Raw genomic sequence first — 23,142 nt, 5'->3', positions numbered from 1 at the left:
CATGTTCAAAGCTCTCAGACCCAGCGGCACTGGGAATTTGAACTGGTGGACGCCTCCTGCGCGGTTTGCTCTGTTACCAGCCAGTCTTGGGAGCTCTGCAGCCCAGGGCACGGAGTTCCACTTGCTCTCCCCTGCCAGACTGCAGCCCCACTCGCTGCGGTGCCAGGGGCTGTTCTGTCCAACGCACCCACTAGGGCTCCAAGGAAGGCGGCCAGGGGCCTAGCAGCCCTGCAGAACGGCAGCTCGTTTACCTGGCAGTGAGGGAGTGAGACGTCACTGGAGCCTCCCAGTGCAGGAAAGGAACGCTCTGCAGCTGGATGTGCATGTCATACAGACCCTGCAGCAGGAGGAGAGGCAAAGCAATCAGCCACAGGGCAGGCACGGCAAGCTTCCTCCAAATTGCTCAAGACTGGTCTGGTCCCTGGGCTTCCCACATGCAGCGCTGCCAAAGCCCCTCAGTGCTCAGCTGACAGGTCACTAACCCCAGCCACAGCCCATTAAGGAGGTGTTAACTCTGCTCTACTCAGGCTAATGGAGCTTGGCAAAGACCCCAACATCTCCACCAATCAAGTGGTCTCCCCGGGCAAGCCCAGCCAGGCTGCGTCACTAGGTGGTGGTGCCGAGCCATGACCAGTCAGCAGGCTCCCGAAGCTCCACCAGCCCTATGCTCGCATCCAGCCCCAAACCAGACAGCAGGTGCTGGCTCCTGCAGCTGCTGTCTCGCCTGCTGGCCCTCATTCAGAACGGGAACAGCCCGGGCTGCTCACCTCCACAAAGTAGTCGCCCACGATCTTAGCGGTCATCAGCGCCAACATGATGGGGAATCCGTAGGTGACGTTGCCCGTCGCTTCCATCATGATGACGGTCAGGCTCAGGGTCATTCTCACTATCCCCCCTGAAGGAGAGGCACACACGTTGGCAGGACCCAGGAGGGAGAGCACGGGGAGGTTCCCACAAAGGCTCTGAGCCCCTGCGCTGGGGCGTTAGCATGGCTGCTGCATGTACCTGAACTCTGGGGATGATGGCTCCATGAAGGGCGTATGGGGTGGGGCAGTGCCTGCGTTGTGTGTGGGTGGGGAATGGAGGCACAGAGCCTAGCAGGAGGGCAGGACGCTAGCTGGCTCCCATCGGCTGTACCCTGCCTAGCTACCTGCAGCCCAGGACGACGCCATGTTTGCTAGGGCTCTTCAGTGCCTGTGTGGAGAGCTCTGCTTTCTGGGTTGCTGCTGGACCGGGGTCTCATCCATGCCGGGAGTTAACATTAGCAGCAGCGAGGGGCAGCACAGAGCGAGGGGCAGCGCCCACAGCTGGTGCTGCTCTGTGGGGAGCCACTCACGGGCCGCAAGGGGACCCACGGGAGCTCTGTGGTTCCACACCGGACACGATCAGGCAGCGAACAGACAAGCCTGCACTGCAAAGTCTGACGTGCGTAACCAGGTACTTTGTGCCATGCTGCCAGCTGCCTTATAACCAGACAGGCCCAGGCCACTCCTGGGAGACCTGCTCTCCATTAACAGCCCCTCCCTTCACAGCACCCTCCTCCCAGCGGCTGCACTTCAGTCTCCAATTCACAGGACAAGCTGAACCCTGACACGCCAGGTGCACGATTCCCTTCAACGTTAAACGAAAGGCTTTCCCCCACAGCAGTCAGTTGCCGACACGCTGCCTGGAGCTGACCAGCAGCACTCCGAGCACAGAGAGGCTGGGTTTTCCACCAGATGTTCCCAGCGGAGACACATCCGGACACAGCCCAGTCTCCATGGAACGCAACAAACGCCTCCTACCGGGCATTTCCTAATGGCGAGCTGAACTCACCCAGCTGCGCTGCGGCCCCCATCAGAGCGTATTTCCCGGGGTCGGCCCAGATCTGAATAGGAGAGACAGGAATAGCAAGTTACACAGGGTGGGTCAGAGCCATCCAACTTGTACCCCCACAGCGGCAGAGGCAGTCACCCTACGTGCCAGCCACAGGCCGGACAACAAAAGCCGCAGCCACCCATCTGCTGGAGCATCCAATACACTGCACAGCGGCAAAGGCCCCTTGACAACAGCCTCGCCAAGCTCCAGCAAGCACTGCCCCAGGGATGCTCTGCAGGGAGCCGTAGCCACTCGGGAGGACTTACACTGCCCTTGCTCAGGAGCTGCTGCTGCTGGATGAGTCAGTGAAGGGCAGCAAACAAGATCTACTCCCTTTCTCGCTGGCATTTTGCAGTATCTAAGCTTGTCTTTCTTCCTTCGCCCACTAACCCAGCTAAAACTCCAGCACGACCTCTGCCCCCACAGCTCCCCAGCTGACCTCCAGACACGGAGCACTAATAAATCTGCAAGCAAAACGTGGCTTCGCTGTCAGCGCTCCATTTCTGGAGGTCAGAGCTCCCACCCCGCCCAGGGGGTAACTCACCGCTCCACTGGTCAGGTAGGCCAACGATATGCCAAAGAGTCGTCCCCAGGCAGCTCCAATCAACAGGGAAGGGATGAAGACACCTGCCGACACGGTGAGCCCATAGGTCCAACAGGCCAGAAAGAAATACATCAGGGTGAACATCCCCAGGGTCATGGGATTGTAAGAACCTGGGGGGGGAGAGAGAGGAGAAGCCCAGGCGGTTGGTTTCACCCCTTCCACACCTCAGAGATTCCTGCTGTTCTAGACCAGCTGCTGGCAGCTCCCCTGTTAAGCTGTAATGTTAAATGGCACATTCCAGCCCGTTAGCAGCCCCCCATTACTGCCACGGCGTGGCTCTGAGAGGATGGGCACCTGCAAATGCACACCAGCCCCACCAGCCTGTCAGACCAGAAGAGCAAGGCGCATCTGTCTGTCATCACACACCCTGGAGAACAGCATCCCTGAGGGGGCCGAGAAAGGGCAGAGCCGATGGTACAACCCTCCCCCACCCCCCGGATGCCGTGACGCTCCTCACCACCCTGCTCCAATCCCCCTCCATTAATGGTCATGGCAGCGGGATGGACCCACCTAGCCACTGTAGACGTCTCACAAGTAAAGATGGTATTTCCCCTCAAAGAACAAGATCTTTCCCCCTCTCGTCCCTTGGCGGGCTCCAATCGCCAAGTCCTCTGCAGGCAGGTACTCGGAACGCAGCCCCGACCTGAGACAGCCTGCCCCGATCCCAGCAGCCGCTCATGCCCTGGAGCAGGACGGTTCACAGCCCTAAAACCTTTAAAAAAATCCTGTAACTGCAGCTGTTCTCATGGTCCATACAAGGGCCAGGCCTTTCCAAACCCTGCTCTGCTCTTGGCCCCGATGTTCTCTGGCCGGGGCGCCGCAGGTTACTTGTGCTTTCCTTGCAGCTGTTCTATACCCGTTGTCCTTCAATAGCACCAAATCCCCTTGCTCTGAATAAAGGCACCCATGAATGCTCCCCCACCCCATTCGTTAGCCAGCAGGCCTTTCCCAGACCTGATTCATCTCTTCATGAAACACTGCTCGTTGGGTCAGTCTCTGCAGGGAAGTCTTCATCGCCCCTCCCTGTGCCCGCTTGTCCCTGTCCCTTCAGTCAGGGCTGATCAGTTCTGGCACCGTTATGTTGGGGGAGCGGCTCACTCATTCAGGGGGTTCGTTCTCATTCCTAAACTGATTTCTGCTCTTGTGAGCAGAGGTTTGTGGTGAGCTGCCAGGGTTAATTCAGACTGAGACCTTTGTAGGAGCAGGTCCAATTCCTCTTCCCACTGGGTTACCCACCAGCTGTCAAGCAGTTCACCCGCCCGCATGCAGCTCACTCCCCCTTCTATGCGTCTCTCAATCATCCTTTCTATGAATCGCCCTCACCGCTCACCCCCCTTTCCAGGTTGTTAATTGCATATTGAACTCCAGGACCTGCCTCCCCTCCCCCGTTAGCCTTTGGCCACAATTCAAACTGACTGTTTCATTGGCTTTTTGCTTCTCAGAGTTTCTACCCCAGGACGATACTCTGACCCTCCCCCTGGAGGATGTACTCTCCTTAACAGCCTCTAGCGAGGGACTTCAAAGACTTTGGAAAGCCCAGATAACTTAGCACAGCCAGTTCTGGAGAAGGCCACAGAAGTCTAATCCACTGGGGAGGCCCCGTTTTCCTTTGCGGAAGCCAAGACAATTCGACCCGGCATATCGTGTTCTTTACAGTGCTGTGCCATGATTGTTGCCAGACAGAGCAATAAACCTTCCTGCTCTATATTCACCAGGGACACCCCCTGCTGCTTGTGCGTGCTGCCTGCCACAGAAGTCTCGCCAGCCATACTGCAGCTGTGGACATCACCTGTGTAGAGAGGCTCTTGTGCAGTGCCCTGAAGTCCTCCCCCCAGCACTCCCTGGATCTGCGTCCTCAGGCGACAGCTGTTTAAAGAGTGTCAAGAAGGTGAGCGTCCCCACCCCACCCCCTTTGAACATTTCCACAGCAACTGTCAACCAAGATTTGAGAGAGGAGAGGGAAAGGTCTGGGGCACCACAAGTTCTCTGGGTCCCATCCTATCTCCATAGGAAAGTCACCACCACTGAGTGCAACCAGTGCTGAAGTTGCCAGTTCAGTGCACTCAAGGGACAGCCATCTCTGTGCATCAGCGGTCAGTGAAAGACCAGGCATGAGATTCAAGCGGCCGTTCCAGGAGACCGTTACTGGGGTAGAGGTGGAACTTGTGCCTTTTCAATTAAAGTTACCCAGGCATTACATCAGCCGAGACATGCAAACCCAGACAGGACTCTCCGGGGCACTGTGAAATGGGATTTCATTTCTAGCAACCCAAAAAGTAAAATCCACATTCCAAACATGACCAGAAGGGAAAGTCGTTCAGGGGAGAGAGACCTTAGCAAACAGGAAGCAGCCAAGAACATTTCCAGAACAGACTCCAGCTTTCGGAGCGAGCACACAAAGGAGAACGGCTCAACAGAGACTGAAGGTGGTGAATGGAAAATGCTTGGCTGACATTTAACAGGAGTGCTCATGGGACACTGCAGCCTCCACTGCAAGGTCCCATCTACACACAATCTAACACACCCCAGCTCTCATCCTGCCTGTCTGAGCGCATGTGCCCACGGACAGGGTGCTGATCACAGGCTAAGGGAGGGGGAATTTTTGTGGGAGCATCAATAACGTATCAACACCACTTTGCAGATCCAAATCCAGATCTTGACTTTTAAAAGCCCCAAATCAGCCACTGACATAAAAGCACAAGTCTTCTGACACAGGTCTCCTACTCAGACCTGACCTATTCACCTTCGGCTAGAGACTAGATTGTTTCAATGCATATTGAAGAGCAAATCACCCGATTCACGCTAGTGAACAGCGGGCGCCTCGCAAACAACTGCACTTTATGAATTAGTGAGTATGAACAAAGCTAGGCTCTGTTCCTCTGAGGAGGTCAGGCTGATCAATTTAGGACATCGCACAGCAGGGTATTTGTAAACGCTATGAGGGGCTCCTGCTGCCTCTGCTCTTAAAGCTTTGCCGAGAGGCGTGGAGGGCGCGTCATGGCGAGTGTGAATGGCTCTGCACTAGCACCATCTGGCCCGGGCTGATCTGTGGGTTGTTCCCGTTCCCTGTGATTGGGAGCTGTGCTGGGCAGGCACTGCCCCGGTTAAGCGCTTAGCTCACCATCACGACTGCATAGCTGGGACTGTCCTTGTTCTGTTTGTACAGCACCCGGCACAATAGGCCCTAGTCCATACCCTAAGGCTCCTATGTGACACCACCACCATTAATGTATTACACACTGGACAGCCCCGGAGCCTGTACACCCAGCAGGCGCTGCAGAGGGTTGCTATTCACCGGCAGGGAGGATCTTTTTACAGGAGCTCAGGGTAAATGGTGAATTCTCTGTAACTTGAAGTCTTTAAGCCCTGATTTGAGGAGTTCAGTAACTCAGCCGGAGGTTAGGGGTCTATCACAGGAGTGGCTGGGTGAGGTTTTGTGGCCTGCAATGTGCAGGAGGTCAGACTAGATGATTGCAATGGTCCCTTGAGCCTATGAGCATTACTGAACAGAGCTCACCCGGCACGGCTGCAGGGCTGGGCTAACACAAGAACGTCTGACCACAAACCGAGCAATGCGACTTGCTTCCTAATTCTGGGTCTGCTGCCCCGGACCTGCCACTAGACCCGAGCCCCCGCCCCGTTCTGCCTGCAGCTCAGCATCCAGTCAGCCGAGCCAGAACCGACCTGGGGGGTTGTGAAAGAGGCTGACGACACTCTTCTCAGGCGTGTTGAAGAAGGCGGTGGCCATCGAGTTATATTCTCCATCTGCACAGAACAGCTGGGGAGAAAAAACAAAGGCTGACTTGTGAGACCTGGCAGAATCCACAAGACGATCGCTGCTGGGACGTGTGGCACATGGGGACAGAGGAGCTGGCAGAGAGCGAGAAGGCAGGAGTGAAAGGGGCTCCTGGAAAATCCCTGAGCTCTGAGCACCTGACTGTGCTATGACCTGATCCAGCTCTAGGGGGCAGTCAGGAACAGACACTGTGCAGGGGACAGGGGGTTCACAGCCATGTTTCCTACCTGTAAGGGATAGGCCACAGAATCCCCTTGGAGGGGCTGGCAGTCGCTAGAGCAGTAGATCATCACAAACCCCACGGCTGCCGTCACAGCCGCCACCAGCATGGCCTCGATCACTTGCAGGCACGGGCGGTGGATGTACCTGCAGAGTCAGACACAAGCCGTGTGAACAGGGAGCAACCTCCCGGCTGTTCTCTGCTTCCCAAAGGCACCCCCGGGTCAGCTGGTTCTTCAGACTGGTTGCAACCACTGCTGGTGGCTTGGGGGGCTCGGGAGTGACTGGTGCAGGCTGCCATCTCCCAGGGGCAGGCATCAGACAAGCAGCAGGATTTCACAGGCCCAAATGAAGGGGGAAATCATAGACATGTTGGGCTGGGAGGGACCTTGAGAGCTCATCTAGTCCAGCGACCTGCACTGAGGCAGGACCCAGTAAACCTAGACCATCCCGGATAGGTGTTTGCCCAACCTGTTCTTAGCAATCTCCAGTGACGGGGATTCCACAACTTCCCTTGGTCACCTGTCCCAGTGCTTAGCTATCCTTGGAGTTAGTTACGTTTTCTCTACCACCTAGCCTGAATCTCCTTTGCTGCAGATTAAGCCCATTACTTCTTGTCCTGCCTTTGATGGACAGAGAACAATTCATCATTGTCCTCTTTATAACAGCTCTTAACATGTTTGAAGACTTTCCACCCCCCTCCCCCCCGTCAGTTGTCTTTTCTCAAGACTAATCACACCTGCTATTTTTAACTTTTCCTCATAGCTCAGATTTTCTAAACCTTTGATCATTTTTGTTGCTCTCCTCTCTCTCGCTCTCCCCCCAAGTTGTCCACAGAAAGTAAATAATCCCCTTCCCCAGCTCTGCTCCTGGATGCTATCCCACCCTGCGGAAGGCCGTCTGAACGTTACTGTGGCTGTACGAACGAGGAGCTGCATGGAAATCGCCCTTTATACTTTTAGCAGTCCTGCAGACGTCTGGCTCCACAAACACGTTCACAGTACCGTCGAACACGGAACGTACCATCTGCTCTGAATCCCTCAACTCCCGTCTGTTCCATCTGCAAAAGCTACAAGCACTCCCCCATCCTCCCAGCAGGCACGGGCTGGTATTTGTCTGAACTAATTGCTCTTGAAAGATGAGCTGTGGTGGATAAATGAGAAGCCAGGTCCCAAGAGGGGGGAGGGAGGTATTCCAACACAGAAAGCTTAGCCATTTTAACTGATTTTTGAAGCAAAGTGACTATGGGGACAGTTTCAAAAGCATCTACGTGATTTAGAAGCTCACCGGGACCTGAGCTTTTGAAAATGTTCCCCAATGCATTTACATAGCACATAACCCAAATACCGAACAGCAAAGAAATGGATGGTTAAGAAAAATCGCATTGTCCACATAAGTATTTGCATCAGAACAAAGAAATTCATCTGATCACCATCACCTGAACTCTGACCCATGGATTTGTTCTAAAGTCTTTTAGTCGATCCTCAGCCTTCAGAACCAACGTGTTTCTCCAAAAAGATACTGTTACATGGGAGTTGCAGCATCAGTTGGTATACTTACAGGTCATATGTAGAATCTAATGAAATCCAACGCGTCTCAAGAAACTGTGGTTATACACAGTTCAATAGGAAAGCATGGAAGAGTCACTGAATTTAGATATGTATTTTAGGTGGATTACTGTACTGTGAAGGGGCACATATAATAGAAGATTCCTTTCTCAGAGGGGTTTCTGCTTTAGGAGATGATGGAAGGGATATTTACTTTGGGTCAGAGTTACAGCTGTGATGAAACATGGATGTCTTTGCGATAGTAGCTGTCGATTCTAGTGCGTTATAAAGCGATGGCATCCTTAGCTACCACTTCCTTGCTTCTAAGCACTTGAGTTTTGTGAGTGACCACATGCTAACACCACATGTCACTTACCAGATCTGAAGCTGCAGGGCTACAGGAATGAAAGGAACGCCCTTTGGTTCAGTTAATCGGCCCCAACCTGAACACAACCCATTATAATACTGAGGGATTTTGTTTTATTTAGCACCTCTTGGGCTCTTACCTGATTCGGAACATGGTTAACCAGTAATTCAAGGCATTGAATATCGCGCCGAGAATTCCACCTGCAAGAAGGAAAGAGGGAAAACAGCTGAAAACCTCCTGAGTGGATTTGAAAGAAGCCAATATTCCTTTATGCCACATTCGGGATTTTCCTACATGCAGAGTTAAACACGTCTTAAAAAAAAAAAAAAAGATTTCTCCAGACTCAGTTTGCCTTTGGACAGTTCTCTGGCCTCGTCAGCAACATGTTATCAATAGCACAATGTTTTTAAACCATTGACAGCAGCAGCTTCCAGGGAAAAGCAGCAATTTCCTACTGTAATACTCAGTGTCAAGCCACAAAGGAGAGCAAGCCGAAAGTCACAGAAGAAACTGCACAAGCTGCTGCCATTTCTCCCGATGGGCACAAATCTCCAGTTTACGGAGACTTCAAAATTGAAAGAGTCAAAATTTAACTCTACTGCTTTGGAAGGGGAGAGAAGAATGAGAGCGAGCGCACATCCTTGAGAAAGATTCATCCACACACCTGGCCTCCCCCTTTATTTCTCGTTTCTTCACTAAAGGAAAATCAACGCCTGAGCCCGATCTTATTTCTACAACACGAAGGTCATAGATCGGCATGATGCATTAATGCAACATTAGGATTGAGAATTTTAACAGCACATCAGGCTATTCAGAGGCCCAACGTAGACTATAACTGCCACATTTTCCAGTGTATACTGGGATGTGCAATGTGGCTGCATCAGGGTTGCTGTGGTAATGGTAGTTTTCATTGTTCCAACGCGTGTGTTTCAATGCTCAGACACAACATGGTATTAGGAGAGTTTGTTGCCTTACGGCAGCCAGCCTACTGGAGACCACAGTATTCCTGTTTTTGTTCTGAGCAGGGAGTAATGGCCGGAAGGTCTGAGATCCAACCACCATCCAGACCCCAGGGCAGTGAAAGAAGCAGGTGACATCAGCATCCTGGCTGGGGTCCAGTCCGATCCAAAGGGTAGCTTCTACGAGGAAAAGTTATCTACGAGGAAAGTCAGTAGCAATTCCTCGCTGACTCCAGGCTGGCGTTTCCCTGCACTTCTGGTCATTTTGTTAAATCCAGTGGTGGATTGTTAGCAGCCACCTGATTGTACAGAGCACTGAGGTAGAGGCAGGCAAGGCTGCAGCTGACAGTCAGATTTCTAGATGTGTGCTGTGCCCAGCGCAGCAGGAGAGGGCTGTACGGAAACCGTGATCAGAAAATAATTCTCACACGGTTCACGTTCCAAACACCCTGCTCACAGACTCCTAGCGGGCAGGGAGTTTTGCCTAGAACACCAGTTTCCTTCCCCCAGCCTCTCAGGGGGCCAGACCTCAGACCAATGTCACCCTGACAGGCTCTAAGGGGGAAGAACAAAGTTAAGGGGTTTCGCTTTCACCATGGAAGATCAAGATTGGCCAGAGAAGCTAGCTGTGGCCCTTGAAAGCATCAAGCAGCAGCAGGCTCCCTGAGGGCCCTCTGTTTTTGTGCTTTTTAATGTCTTTCCTGTTCTCCTCAGGAAGTGGGCTAAGGCAGCTTTCCAGGACAGGGGATTATTCAGAGGTGTTAACTCAATTGAACGAGCAGACCAATCTTACCAACCACTCCCATAACAATGAAGATCGGAATTTCCTGGAACGTGTATCCCAGTTTCTGTAAACAAGGAGAAATGGGTTTGGAGACCTTTCGGCACAGCGGTTCGCTCGGTGCCAAGTCACTGCCTCTGCTCAAGGCCTTTACAGCTGGCAGCTGCCTAGAGCAATGGCTGCAGCAGGACTTCTCACTCTCAGGCCCCACAGATCCCACGCTTGCAGAACCAGAGCCCAGCAACAGCTGGACAAATGCTTCCAAGAGGCTGCTCGGCAGGAAGTTTGGAAATGGGTGTATCTGGCTTTTGCAGAGCCCCCCGGCCCCAGCATGACACCCCCAACTTGAGGTGCCTCATACTGTCAAACATTCAGGGGAAGGGTATAAAGGGAGTGAATGGCCCCATCTGCTGCCTTCAGGTCCTGCCACTACTTGCAAGGCTGCAGAACATGCCCGGAACGGGGCATGTGCCTGCCCAGTGACGGCACGAACTCATCAGCAAGGCCAGCAATTTTACCTCGCTGTCGAACCTTCCAAAGTTGATGAGACCCGGGCTGGAGAGGTCCCAGGGGTTCCCGTGGTAAAAGCTCAGGATGGAGTTCAGCGTGAACGTAGAGATCATGGAGGCAAAGAACTGCAGAGAGAAGCAAGAGAGCATCATGGCACGAGACAACCTGCCACCTCGGCTGCCTGCCGTCACACCCCTCCAAACCCCACTCCATCCGCCAGGGGCCTACCTCGGCCCCGCTCATTCCCCAAAGTGTTCTTACAGCAGGGAGGGGCAGGATTTAATTCACACCCCCAACCAGTGCCTGGTGCCTGAATCAGCATGTCTATTACGCTGTGAGCTCCACAGGCAGGAGCCATAGCTTCCTTGGGGGTCATGCAGCACCTTGCGCTCTGTGCTTATACACAAGTGCCTCACGCCTCTTCTGCGCTGTTCCCTTTACGTCCCATCTCCCTCTTGCCACCTCTCCGGCACAGGCCACTGCAGGACTCCAAGCAGCTTCTCTGGGAGGGGAACCATCAGCATCCTCTGTCTTGGTCTCAGACTCTTACACCAGTCAAGGCCTAGATTCACCCGACAGTCCCCTTCTGATGGGGGGTGTCTACCCAGTGCAGGCCCCTCGCTCGACAAGGCATCCTGCCCCTCCCCGGCCTGAGTGAAACCCTCAGTGAAACCCCCAGCTGGCGGCTGAGTTTTTCAGAAGCCGGTGCCCAGCCTCTGCCTCAGGCTGCTAACACTTACGATTCTCCATGTCAGGAACTGATTCCAGAAGGAAGCACCTTCTTCCAAGCTGAAAAGAACTCCCCCTAAGGACACAAAAGGCCATGGGGCCATTGTAATGGATCAGCTCGGGTAGCTACCACCTCTCTGCTTGGGAGTGGCTGGGCCTTTCAGGGTGAGTTCTGATCGCCCAGTTACATGGGCTGGAAGGAACCTGCCCCTCAGGTGTGCAGAGACCAGGGACACAGCTTCATGGGGTTGGAGACCTCACACCCGCACTAGGAACCGATGCCTGGCTGTGGCTGTTGACACAGGGGACCACCCCCACCAGCCTCAGCCTGGGAAGCAGGCCAGTGGCTGGCCAAGCCTTGGGGAGGGTCACAGCTGCAAATGAACGTCTGTGCTAGCAGCCCTCGGTCATGCCACCACCGCACTTGGAGCCAGGAGGCTTTGGGGGAGCATCTCACACAGTCGCTTTTGTCGAAAAGACGGAAACGCTGGGCATTCTGACACTTGCCTCCATGGCAGTGGGAAGGTTTTGCTCTGGGGACAAAGCCTGGTGCTCTTTGGTGACTGTGCTCGGCCTACATCCTGCCACTTCCCCAGTCACTCAGCAGGGAGGAGCAGCAATGCTGGGCATGGGTTCACCCTGGATAAGGGCTGCTGGGGGGGGTGAGGGGGGCAGGGACGACTCTCTGGGGGACTAACTCGTTCCTTAACACTCAACTTTATGCCTAGATTTCAGGCTCGCGTCGGAGGAGGGAACACACACAGGTTTTCCTGTAGCCACCGATACCGACACCCCTCCTGGGAGGGCTCCGCAGTCCCTGGGTGGGATTAACAGCTCTCCCAGCCCTACCCAGCCAGGCACGACCCCCTCCGCTTCACTGGTGCTGTCTTGGTTTCTCTTGGCTGGCTCACGGACTCAGCAGTAACAGGGTCAAGTGGTAGCCAGGCATTCTGGCTGTACCTGCATGTCAGGACCCAGCTCCCTCTCTCTGTTCTCCAGGGGCTCCCGTCGGCATCAGACAGAAGCCCAGCAGAGACAGGCAGCCTGCATGCTGCTTTTTTTGTTTGCCACCAAGCTCAATGGGCAGGAGCAGAGGGACAGACGGACAGAGCCGCCATTGTTCTCTAGTCTGGACACGCTACATGGGAACATGGCTCTGAAAGCAGCAGTTTCAAGCACTGCCTGAGAACAAACATGCAGAGCACCCAAAGCTGCCGCTCCAAGCTCTATTCAGCACAGATCACTTCCCCTCTAAGCGTGATTAACTAACCCACCCATCCCAAGAGGGCTGGGAAAGTCACGAGATCTCTGCCAGCTGCCCCTAGTGGGGGGGTGAGCGTCCCTCCTGGGGCAGGGTCTGGCCTGCAGGGGTACACACAGCATCAGAAGACATCTTACCAACTGGGGCGCCAAAAGCGGCGGAGACGCCAGCAGCCGCTCCGGCTGAGACGAAGTCCCTTTTCTCCGTGTCTCTGCGGAAGTACTCAAAGATCTGAAACAACACGAGGACAGAGGCTTTACCGGCTGCTAGCAGCCCAAGAGCGCCCCCGTCACATCAGCATGGAGAAGAAAACAGGCTGACATTGGCTGCTCTCCTCCCATGCAGAAGACGCTGCTCGCAGCTATCCCCATACCCTTGTCTGTGCTGCGTGGAGGGGTGTTATACCCCTGGAACAATTCATTACACTGCCCGGCAGCACATGACTCATCGCAGCCAGGATGTGAACCAATAAAAGCAGACACACTGTGCACTCTGCTCCCCTAGGGGGGTATGTCACAGAGCCGCCGGGAGCGCGTTTTCCAGCGGGGTGATACAGGTTGCTTTGCTCATGCCAGGGTGCTAAAAACAGCAGTGTGGCCACAGCCACACGGTGACAGCTTGTGCTGCCCACCCAACCCCCTGATGATGCACTCGGGAGCTAGCCAAACTGCCGCCTGCAATGCCATGGCTGCACGGCTATTTTTAGTGCGCTAGCTGGAGCGGGGCTAGCGTGTTTCCGTCCACATGAGTTGGATTCCTCCCCCAGCCGCAGAGCCAATGTCCCCCTCACGTAGCAGTGCAAACAGAGCGCACGCAGGACCAGTGCCAGCCAGCGGGCCCCTTCGCAAGGGCCACCTAGCCCAGATGGCAGCATCACGGGGTTGCCATCAAGGCTTTCGCTTCCTGATACAGATCAGCGGCAGCGTGTTCAGTCTGCTGAGACCACTTAGACGGTTACATCAGCGGCCAATTGAATTAAGTGTAGCAACGCGGGGAGCCTCTCACTGCCCGCCCGCCTGCCTTGCACTGCTCCCTGCCCTCCTCACTAGCAATGCCGGACCCAGAGGGGAGGGACGTTCCACCACTCCTCTGTGCTCTTCCCAGTGCAGACAATCCTTCTCTCCAGCACAACTGCAGTGGGTGCTGAGGGGGGAGAATATATTCATTTCAAGCTCCTCCCAGAATGCACTGCTGCTGGGAATTGTGGGAGAAGTACCCAGAGAGCACTGCAACTGGAATAGTTTAGGGCAAATAGGATTGGACAGAGCCACCTTCAGGATAGGCCAGCATTACTCCTTCCAAGCCACCTGCCGCTGACTGCTCGAGCAGGGTTCCTGGCCCCTGCCACCCTGCGGAGCACAACAGGCCAAGAGCTTTGTCTGCATGGAAGTCCACAGCACTCATGCTTGCAGCAGGCCCATCTCCATCTCACCACCCTACCCCACCTTTTCAGTAGGGCAGGCTCTTCTGGATTCAGCCGAGCTAGTTGGCTGGCCCTAGATTGCACTAGGAAGGTGAAGAGCACTTCACGATATTGATTCTATCCACTGGACCAGAGATCGATTTGTGTCCTTCCGAGATGTCATGAGCCAGTAACCACAGTTCCTTCCCCAGCACATGCCGGGGGGGGGGGGGGGGGGGGGGAGGGGGAGACACGGACACACACACACGGACACACTCCCGTCAGACTCTGGGAGCGAGCTAACCAACCTTAAAGTCTCGCTTCAAAGAAGTCGACCTTCCTTGCGAGATCCCAGCTGCAATGACCGCCCCGGAATGAATCATTGGCCCTTCCTGAAGGCAGGAAAGTGGACGTTAGAGGAGAAAGGTAGCTTCGCTTTTTGGAGCCTTGCCATGAAGACACGGGCATTCAGAGTGTGAACTCTGTGCATCCCGTCCACGCCGCCCAGCTCGATTCCAAAGCCACTCTGCACAGCTGGCGAGGGAGTGCAGCCACACCGGGATTCTATGGCCGAAGCAGCCTCAGCTCCAGCAGGGGAGGTTTCTTTGCAGGAAGTGGAAGCCTCACCTTACTCCCATACTTCCCATTCTAACAAGTGGCTCTAAAGATAACGTCCAGCAGGCCTGGACAAACCGCCACATTGTCTAGAGCGCGGAGCGTGAACTCCTGAAGAGCTGTCTCTATCAATGCAGAGGATCCCCAGGACTGTGTCAGAGTGGACCCAAGCTCCAGTCATAACCCCAGACTGTACCAGTGACTGCACCTCTGCCTGGCGACATCCCAGCAGGACTCTATGGAAGGCCACCTAACGGTGCAGTGACAGCATTGTAGGATTCAGTCTCTAGATGGCCTCTAATATAGATACTGAAAGAACCAGACAGCCGCAGAGGCTGCGACTCCCCTGCCCATCTCCTCCTGGCAGGTCAGCAGATGTCATTGGGATACATCACCACTACCCAGGGTCCCCTGATCCCCAGTCCCCCAGGAAAGCACAGCACACTGCTGGTGCTGTACTGCAGTGGTCCTCAACCAGGGGTCTGGAGCCCCTCGGGGGGGCTGCAAGCAGGTTTTAGGGGGCCCACCAAGCAGGGTGGACAGAGTCACTGGGGCCCAGGACAGAAAGCTGAAGCCCTGGGCTTTGAGCCCCACCATCCAGGGCTGAAGCCTCAGCAACTTAGCTCTGTGGGGCCCCCAGTGGCATGGGGCCCCAGGCAATTGCCCTCCTTGCTACTCCCCAGCGCTGGCCCTGCCTTTTATATGTGGAAAAACAGTTTTTGTGGCACAGCTGGGCCGTGAAGTTTTTATAGGATGTTTGGGGGCTCAGAAAGAAAAAGGCTGAGAAGCCCTGCTGTTCTGGGAGGCACCTCCGGGCAGCCCACTGATGAGGGGCATCAGAGCAAAGGGGAAAGTGGCAAAGTCATTGACCCAGGATAAACGGATACATGTATCCACGTGAAACAAACCGCTTAGGATGGAGCCACTCTGAGATGCTACTGATAACTGAGGCATCAGGAACGCTCGAGCTAGAGACACGAGCGTGACAGCAGCAGCTCCCGGGGCCAGGGTGCAGCACAGAGGGGTGACTACACACCGACAGCGAGCTTGGGAAGGTGACTGAATTAGATTCACTTCCTGGGTAAATTACCTTCCCGACAGCCAGGCCTCCGACCACTGACAGAATGACCCCGCAGACTTTGATCAGCAAGGTCTGGAAAAGAAGGAGAGAGTCCCTGATTAGCACAGGAGAGAGAGTGCAAGTCATGAGGCAGTCACTCTCAGCGCCGGGCTGGTGGGAGACACGCAGAGAGCTCCAAAACAGACACGGCTGCTCCCCGCAATCCAGGTACCTGGGAGAGAGCAAAGGGGAAGATGGTTACAGCCTCTTTTCCCTGGAAATCACACTCACAAGGCAATAGGTGAGGCGGGTAGCTAGCAAGCTAGCAGCTATAGCAGCAGGAGCCAGTGATGGCAAAGAGTTCTTTGGCTCTTGTCTTTGACTTGCTGTTTCACTGCTGCAGCTGTACCGTCTAAACTTCCGCTGCAGCAGCCTCTCTCCAGCGCAGAGCACCAGCTCTCTGGAGGAACTGCAGGGCAGGAGTCACGGTCGTTACAGAGGATTGGGCAGTCCAGTAACTGCCCCCCCTGCATCCAGGGGTCAGCAAGTACTTGCAGCACCAGCTTCCCCCATGCGCCTACTGGAGCCCTTCTGAGCGCTCAGATCCAACCCAGGAGAGCCATTTTACTTTGCAAAGCTCTGCTGTGTGAGAGATCTCGTGGCCAACACTGAGCCCCCAGGTTGCTTTGTAGGGCCTGCAGACCGGAAAAGTGCCTTTAGACAACATTCCCATTGCCAACGGGTGCACGCGATGACTGACTGCCACTGGAAGGGAGCGGGTGGGAGAGCAGCAGCCTACGCTGGGCTCAGAGTACAGGAGGCTACAAGACGCAAGCATGCACACGCAGCCCCCCGTGTACAATCAGTACCAGCAGTGATACTGCAGTTACCTAGCGCTTCGCCCCAGACGGCCCCAAAGGGATCTGCACTGGTGTGTTTATTAGACAGAGTCCCCAGGGAGGTGAAGGGACTTGCCCAAGATGAGTCACAAAGCTGGGCAGGATGGCGACCGCTGGGGTCATGAGCTGGTGACTCAGGCCAGTTTCCTCTCCCCCAGAAGGTGCCACTATCAACTGCAGATGGAAGGCCAAGGGACGTCCTCGCAGAGCTGGGAAAGGAGCGCATGTCCAGGACGAGCGCGGGGAGCTGGCAGCGCACGGGGGCATTGGCATGGTGTGGAGGCAGACCAGGCTGGTGAATGCCAGAGGGGGAAATCCTAGCTCCTGCATGCTGCCAGCCTTACCACGCTGGTGTGGGGGAGGGACGATGGGGCATGGGACTGCCAAGTGCACTCGCACCAAAACCCAGTGTCTTACCTTGAGGCGGACGACATGAGGAACCTTCACGCCATTGAGGTAGCACTTAATCTGGGGAATCCCGCTGCCGGCAGCTACAGGCTAGAAGCACAGGGAGAGTTCATTAGCATCAGCCCTTACACAGTGGCTTCCGTCATCCCAGACAGCAGCAAGGGCCGGAGGCCGCTCCCTGACCATTTCAGCACCCTACCCCCTGCGAGGGGGAAAACATGACAGCTATTTTGGGGCAGTCTGAGCCTTGCTTCCTATACAGATCATACCCCGTCCGTCCCCCCAACCCCTACAGCTGGCCAGGCACGTTCCAGAAGCAAGGCCCCGTCTGGCCAGCCGCTCCTTCCCTGGAGTGGGACTTGCGATTAGCCACCTGAATCTCAGGGAGAGATTATTCCTCTGGCATCACCTCTATTGTGCTTTTACAGGTAACTTGTTAGCTGTCCTCAAGCGAAACCCGACTGGCTGAGACTAGTCAGACCTGCCAGGAGTATTGAAGCAGGGTGGACTGAATCAATTCATAGGAGACGAGGCAGTTCCCCTCTTCAGAAGCAACTAGGGAACAGGCCGTGCCCTGGGAGATGTTCTCCAGAAACCAACTCCAAGGAGAGGACGACTCTACTGAAGCCACTACAGCCAGCTCTGCAGAGTCTCTGGTGGAGGGGCTGAACGGGGCAGGGCCGCAGAAGGGTTTATATTTGCCTGGCTTCCTTTAACTCTATAGAAAGAGCCGGGCGCTTTGACAGGAGAGCGACGGCCTAGCTGAAAGCGAGAGATCCCGCTAGACCAAGCTGCTATTCAATACGACTTGGGAACGAACACTCAGACGGCAGCTGGATTGCCCCAAGGGGGCAGGCCAGCACATGTCAGCACTGAGTAACAGCCACAGCACCATGCATAGTCCAGGCTATTCCGGACCTGCTCCGAAAGGGGAGGGCACGACAAAGAGCAAAGCTGGCCGCCTCTTTTGGGGGACCTACGAGTGCCGTGTGAATCTCTATTTCTGCATCCATTCTGCCTCGTGGCTAAAGGCCCCACCCCCACGTTAGACAGGGCCGGATGTTTATCTTCAACTTCCTCAATGCAGAACAGGTCTAGCACACTAGTCAAGTCGGACTCCACTGTGCTTTAAGGTATTGTTACCCTGATTCCCCACTGGAGATGCTGCTCATTTGCCTTGTTACTGTGATTTGTTCCCTTCATCCCACAATAACTCCCCCTGATTACAGGCCCCCTCCGGATGGGCAGCAGTTTAAGGGGGCTGCTGTGTGCTTGTCTCAGAAGTGCATTGTTCTGCCTACGAGCTTTTCATCCTTAAAAATTTGGACACGCAGGAAATGTAGAGACTGGCCAAGACCAGAACTAGTGTAAACGGATGCAGGTCAACTCATGTCGAGGGAGCTGCACCATCTCCCCAGCTGAGGATCCGATCCAGTAGGCAAACCGTTACTGTCAGCGTTCCGAAAAGCTCCCTCCTTAACACCTCACCTCCTTGGGCTTTGACTATTTGCTGTGCTCCTTCTACCTGCCGTGTTGGATGCTGTTACCTACAGTTGTACTCATGAAGCAAATAAAGGATCACACTGGAAAGAGACCGTGCCTCGTTTAAGCACTACCTGCAGTAAAGTATCAAAGGGGTAGCCGTGTTAGTCTGGATCTGTAAAAGCAGCAAAAAGTCCTGTGGCACCGTATAGACTAACAGACGTATAGGAGCATGAACTTTTGTGGGTATTCACTCACGAAAGCTTATGCTCCTATACGTCTGTTAGTCTATACGGTGCCACAGGACTCTTTGCTGCTTTTACCTGCAGTAAAGAATTTTTGAGGCCCAGATGATTTGTGAAGCCACCTGATCCAGCAGGGGGAGCAGAGCACAGACAGGCAAACGCAGGCAAAGAAACTGTAAGTGACTTCCCACTCCCCCAAGTAGGGGATTTTACTAGAATGTTTAACTGGCTGTTGAGTCTGCATATTTCACTGCAGAACTGATGCAGGGGGAAGTGAGCAAACCAACCTGCCCACAGCTGGTTCTTAACTCTTACCTCTATGAAAGCGACAATAACGGATCCAACCATCACCACACTCGAGTTCAGAATGGCCCAAAGTAACAGGGAGAAGGACAGTCCCCCCTTCTCAGTGAACTTGTCAATATCTGGGAGGGACAGTCAAGAACCTCAAATATCACCGGTAGGAGAACCCGCCTCCTCCCCCCATTACTACTGCACCATCTCACGGGAGACAGCCGCACACTGCAAGGCAAACACATACACACAGAGCAGCGCATCTTTCAAGGAAGTGTTTAAACAGCTTCCCTGACAAGCGTCATGCAACACAGCAGGAAATTCTTCCCACCCGGTGATTCAGTTTGTGAACACGCTAACGCACCTTTCATTTGAACACATCACAGGGGAAACTGCAGGCTCCAGGCATCAAAGAGTTAAAGAATTTTCACACTGCACCAAGCCTGGAGAAGGAGCTTTCAATATAGAAAGCAGGTGACTTGGCTGGTGTGTTTCTGCTGTATTTTCACTAGTGCTAATTCCTGAGCTCTCCCCTCTGCCGGGCAGCTTCTCCCCAGCTGAGCAGCGCAGGGACCAGATGCTTGAGCTCTGGCATTACAGGGTGTTGCACCAAAAGGGACTGGGATATCTCGGATTCAGGCTGATTTTAGCTCTTCACTTTAAGGGCAAAGCGAGAGACCACGATGCACCGATGCGGGGCTCGGACAATAGCTGAAGTGCAGTGTGACTATGCAAAGTCACTAACAAGGCCGTGGTGGGACTCCTTGTTTATACTCAACGACCCACCAGCCAGAACGAGAAGGTTTTCCCTAACTGCCAGGGCCTGCTCTCGAGGGAGCAGAGAGTCGAACTGGGTTCTTGCCTTCTCAAAGTGTTTAGACCACGTTATACAGCAACTTTCATCCTGAAAAATCCCAGAGTGGATCTGCCTGCTTCTCCAAGTAGCTGCTACAACAACTCCTGGAGGGCCCAACTGAGATGGGGCAGCCCACAGTGCTGGGTGCCATAAGGACAGAAAAGAGGCAGTCCCCGCCTGGAAGCACTCACAACCAGATGAGTAGCCATGGCCTGCCGTGGGGTTAGGTAACTGGATATTACACTACTCTGTTGAAGATGCGTGAGGTCAGTTAGGCCACAGTTCTCCCTGCTCCCCCGACCAGGGACAGAAGACCGCGGGGTGAAGAATGCTGGCACAATTTTTAAATTGAAATAGCTCCGGTTTTTGGACGTCTGAAAGACGTCGGCCAGCTCTAAGCTGACATGTATTTCAGTCAACAGCGCGGCAGCTCCAGCGCTGAGCACACGGGGCTGGTCTGCAGAGCGAGGGGCTGCCATTTTGCAGAGCAGAACTGCTCTCTGACCATGAATTGCTTTAGTAAGCAGCAAACATGATAGGAATCAATTGTGCAGAACATCTGAAAGGTACCCAGGGTAGGCTGGACTATCTACTCGAGTGAGTAATGGACTTGACCCATCCTTACTCTCCAGGGAGCAGCCAGGAATCAATCACATGATTCTGTCAGGCACATCTCTGCCTCTGACAGAATCCAATCAGGGTTGGGAGCCCCTCAGCAGACCTGTCTGCTATGGGAAACCTCGCTTCTCGGGCGCTAATGAGCCAGGACTCACAGCATGCTGGGCTCCTTATGGTACGGCCACTGAGAGATCAAACCTCCCCTCCTGACACGGCTCACAAGTGCACACACTACTCTTGGCCCAGGGCATTCACAGATCTAACCAAAGATTCAGCTTACTCCACGGATAGAGTTCTTGCAGGGTTAGTTCACTCAGTGCCAACACACATGCACCCGACCCTACACAGACATTTCCTTTGGGAGTTTCCTGGTGGGTAAATTTCTTTGCTCACTTCTGTGCTGATGACCTCTTGTTCCATCGCCCAGAGAGCACTGCAATACCCTGTCCGCACCTGCCCCCATGTCACTCGCTCCCCCAGCCGCGGCACAGCCGAAGGATACTGTCTTTCACCACTCTGAACTTCAGCCCAGCCAGTTTCTCCACCACGATGTCGATGAAGCAGGCGACGAGGCCAGTTAGAATCCCAATCATGGCACAGATGACCCAGCGCTTGATCTCCACCGTTCGGAACGCCTGTGAGAGACAGAGATCAGACTCCTATACCCCAGGACCTCGGCTGCTCCTGAACACAGCAGACTCTAGCTATCCAAACGCACCCACAGGGTGAAGGATGGTGTCACGCACCTTAACACACACACCCCTTCCCCAAGAAACGTGACTTACTCCGCAGTGCCGTTCCCATAGTGATTTAGTTCTGCACAATGTACTCAGGGCAGGGCAGCTCCCAGAGAAAAGCTGATCAGATACATGCCCTCTTCTGATACTGGACAATTACAGTCTGGAAGGGCTTTATTTATTCTTTTGAACATTACAAGCTCTGGTCTGTTCTACTCTTTTTCCTGGCAGTCTGGTGACAACTGGTAGGATACACCCGATTCACTGAAGGGGAAAGGATTTTCATTCAGACAATTGAAAACGGTCTGTGTTCACTAAACTGGTATTAAAGACTTTTTCTCTCCCAAGCGTTCCTTGGATGTTTGAGCTAAAGAGTGGACACTCCAGCCCCTTCGCTTACAGGCTTAGAACTGCATTCCTGCACAGGATGTTTCTAAGGACGTACCATCAACTCATGTAACAGCATCATCATAGTTTCTATCCCGTCCCATTTCTAAGATGGCCAGAAGGTTGAGAGAGCATCTTCCCTAGGAGTGCGGGCAGGAGCTACTCTGCAGCCCTGCACCCTACTTATCTGTCGGTACCATAGTGCATCCTGTTTTGACACTTATCTCCTCAACATCCTCTGTGGTGGAGGCTGATGCAAAGAAGTGGTTTTGCCTTTCTGCAGTGCCCTTATCCTTACTCCTGTTACTCCCCAGGGGTCCAGCAGACCCCCGCCCAGTCTGGCAGCTGAAGTACTTAAAGACTTTCTTCTTGTTCTTCCCTGTTTGGTTATTTGCTCTTCCAATGCCCTTAGGCCTCTTCACACATCACCAGCCATGGTGCATGCTCCTTCCTGGTGGTTTAGTCTTGTCTGGGAGGAGACCTGGTTTGGATCTTGAGGCATTTAGCCACACTACCTGGCCTTCCTGCTTTCATTTTTGTTAGGGGGAGTCGCCTTCTGGGACGGCAATGGTAGCGTCCCCGCACAGTGACTGCAGAATTTATCATCACTTTGGATGTTAGGGCCTTTGGACCAGCTTCCTTCCTTAAAATCCCCCTTGCTGACAAAGGGTCCCATCCCAGGTCTCCCCCAAGCAAACTGGCATTAATTAGGCCATGGTCACTATTACTCACTGGCTCAGCTAGAAGTGGCCCCAAACGTAGAGGAGTGGGCTCATAAACTAAGTGAGCAGAGTCTCTCCTCTGGGGGGGCCAGCGGTTCCCAGAAGCAATGGGTTATGCTGCTGAGAAGCCACATCTCGGACCCTTGGCCCGCAGTGACATTTGACCAGTTTCCACAGGGGTGGCTGAAGTCTCGGCAGGGCTCGGGCTGACAGGCCGGTGCTGTGGGCACAGCCAGACTCACTGTGTGGTTGATCCGCCTCTCCTCCTCCAAGAACAGCTGGTTTTCGCAGTTGTCATAGTCCAGGCTCTAGATTCAGGGAGAGGGAAATGCTTTCACTGGGTAACACAGCAGGGGATTCAGCTCTGCTCCGCCCCTTCCCAATGAAAACTACTTCACCTGCACTGTGCTCATGCCCCCAGTCCCAGCTCTCTTCTCCACCGAAACCTCCCCCTGCTGTCTGGAACCCCACAGATTACTCTGGAGACTGGTGTCCTGCTGTCCCGCAGGGACTTTCCTGCCCTACAGCACCAGAACAGCCTTGGTGCTGAGGTTTTCCACGCACCAGGTTATGACTCCTCAACCCCAGTGCCTCCTCCCACACCCAGCGCCACTCGTTCGCTGGCTTGAGCGCCACCAGTTTTCAAATCAGTTTGAACCAGAATCTTCTAATCCCAACTAAACAGACATCACCTGGGGTGCTTACCTCATACTTGAGCGAGAGCAGCTTCTCGTTGTGAGGAATCTCACTGGGAAACTGGTTAGTGGCCTCCGTTTCCTGGGGGAAG

The 23,142-nt window shown here is 54.2% G+C and overlaps 1 protein-coding gene across 1 annotated transcript in view; it reads right to left on the bottom strand.

The window, feature by feature from the left end:
• CLCN7 (chloride voltage-gated channel 7) overlaps positions 1 to 23,142 on the bottom strand; it is a 50,282-nt gene that overhangs the window by 7,320 nt on the left and 19,820 nt on the right. Inside the window, exons 3-20 of the mRNA XM_005294414.5 lie at positions 23,061 to 23,132; positions 22,598 to 22,663; positions 21,012 to 21,144; positions 19,057 to 19,166; positions 17,024 to 17,104; positions 15,738 to 15,800; positions 14,341 to 14,424; positions 12,768 to 12,861; positions 11,381 to 11,445; positions 10,649 to 10,765; positions 10,143 to 10,197; positions 8,530 to 8,590; positions 6,485 to 6,623; positions 6,146 to 6,239; positions 2,402 to 2,571; positions 1,816 to 1,867; positions 768 to 895; positions 252 to 337 (exon numbers count right to left, since the gene is read on the bottom strand). Coding sequence (XP_005294471.4) covers positions 252 to 337; positions 768 to 895; positions 1,816 to 1,867; positions 2,402 to 2,571; positions 6,146 to 6,239; positions 6,485 to 6,623; positions 8,530 to 8,590; positions 10,143 to 10,197; positions 10,649 to 10,765; positions 11,381 to 11,445; positions 12,768 to 12,861; positions 14,341 to 14,424; positions 15,738 to 15,800; positions 17,024 to 17,104; positions 19,057 to 19,166; positions 21,012 to 21,144; positions 22,598 to 22,663; positions 23,061 to 23,132 — 1,670 coding nt within the window. The remainder of the gene's footprint in view (positions 1 to 251; positions 338 to 767; positions 896 to 1,815; positions 1,868 to 2,401; positions 2,572 to 6,145; positions 6,240 to 6,484; positions 6,624 to 8,529; positions 8,591 to 10,142; positions 10,198 to 10,648; positions 10,766 to 11,380; positions 11,446 to 12,767; positions 12,862 to 14,340; positions 14,425 to 15,737; positions 15,801 to 17,023; positions 17,105 to 19,056; positions 19,167 to 21,011; positions 21,145 to 22,597; positions 22,664 to 23,060; positions 23,133 to 23,142) is intronic.

The sequence above is a fragment of the Chrysemys picta genome, chromosome 10 (assembly GCF_011386835.1).
Source record: "Chrysemys picta bellii isolate R12L10 chromosome 10, ASM1138683v2, whole genome shotgun sequence".
NCBI lineage: Eukaryota > Metazoa > Chordata > Testudines > Emydidae > Chrysemys > Chrysemys picta.
The sequence above is the reverse complement of the archived record's forward strand: the minus strand, read 5'-3'. Positions and strand labels throughout refer to the sequence as shown.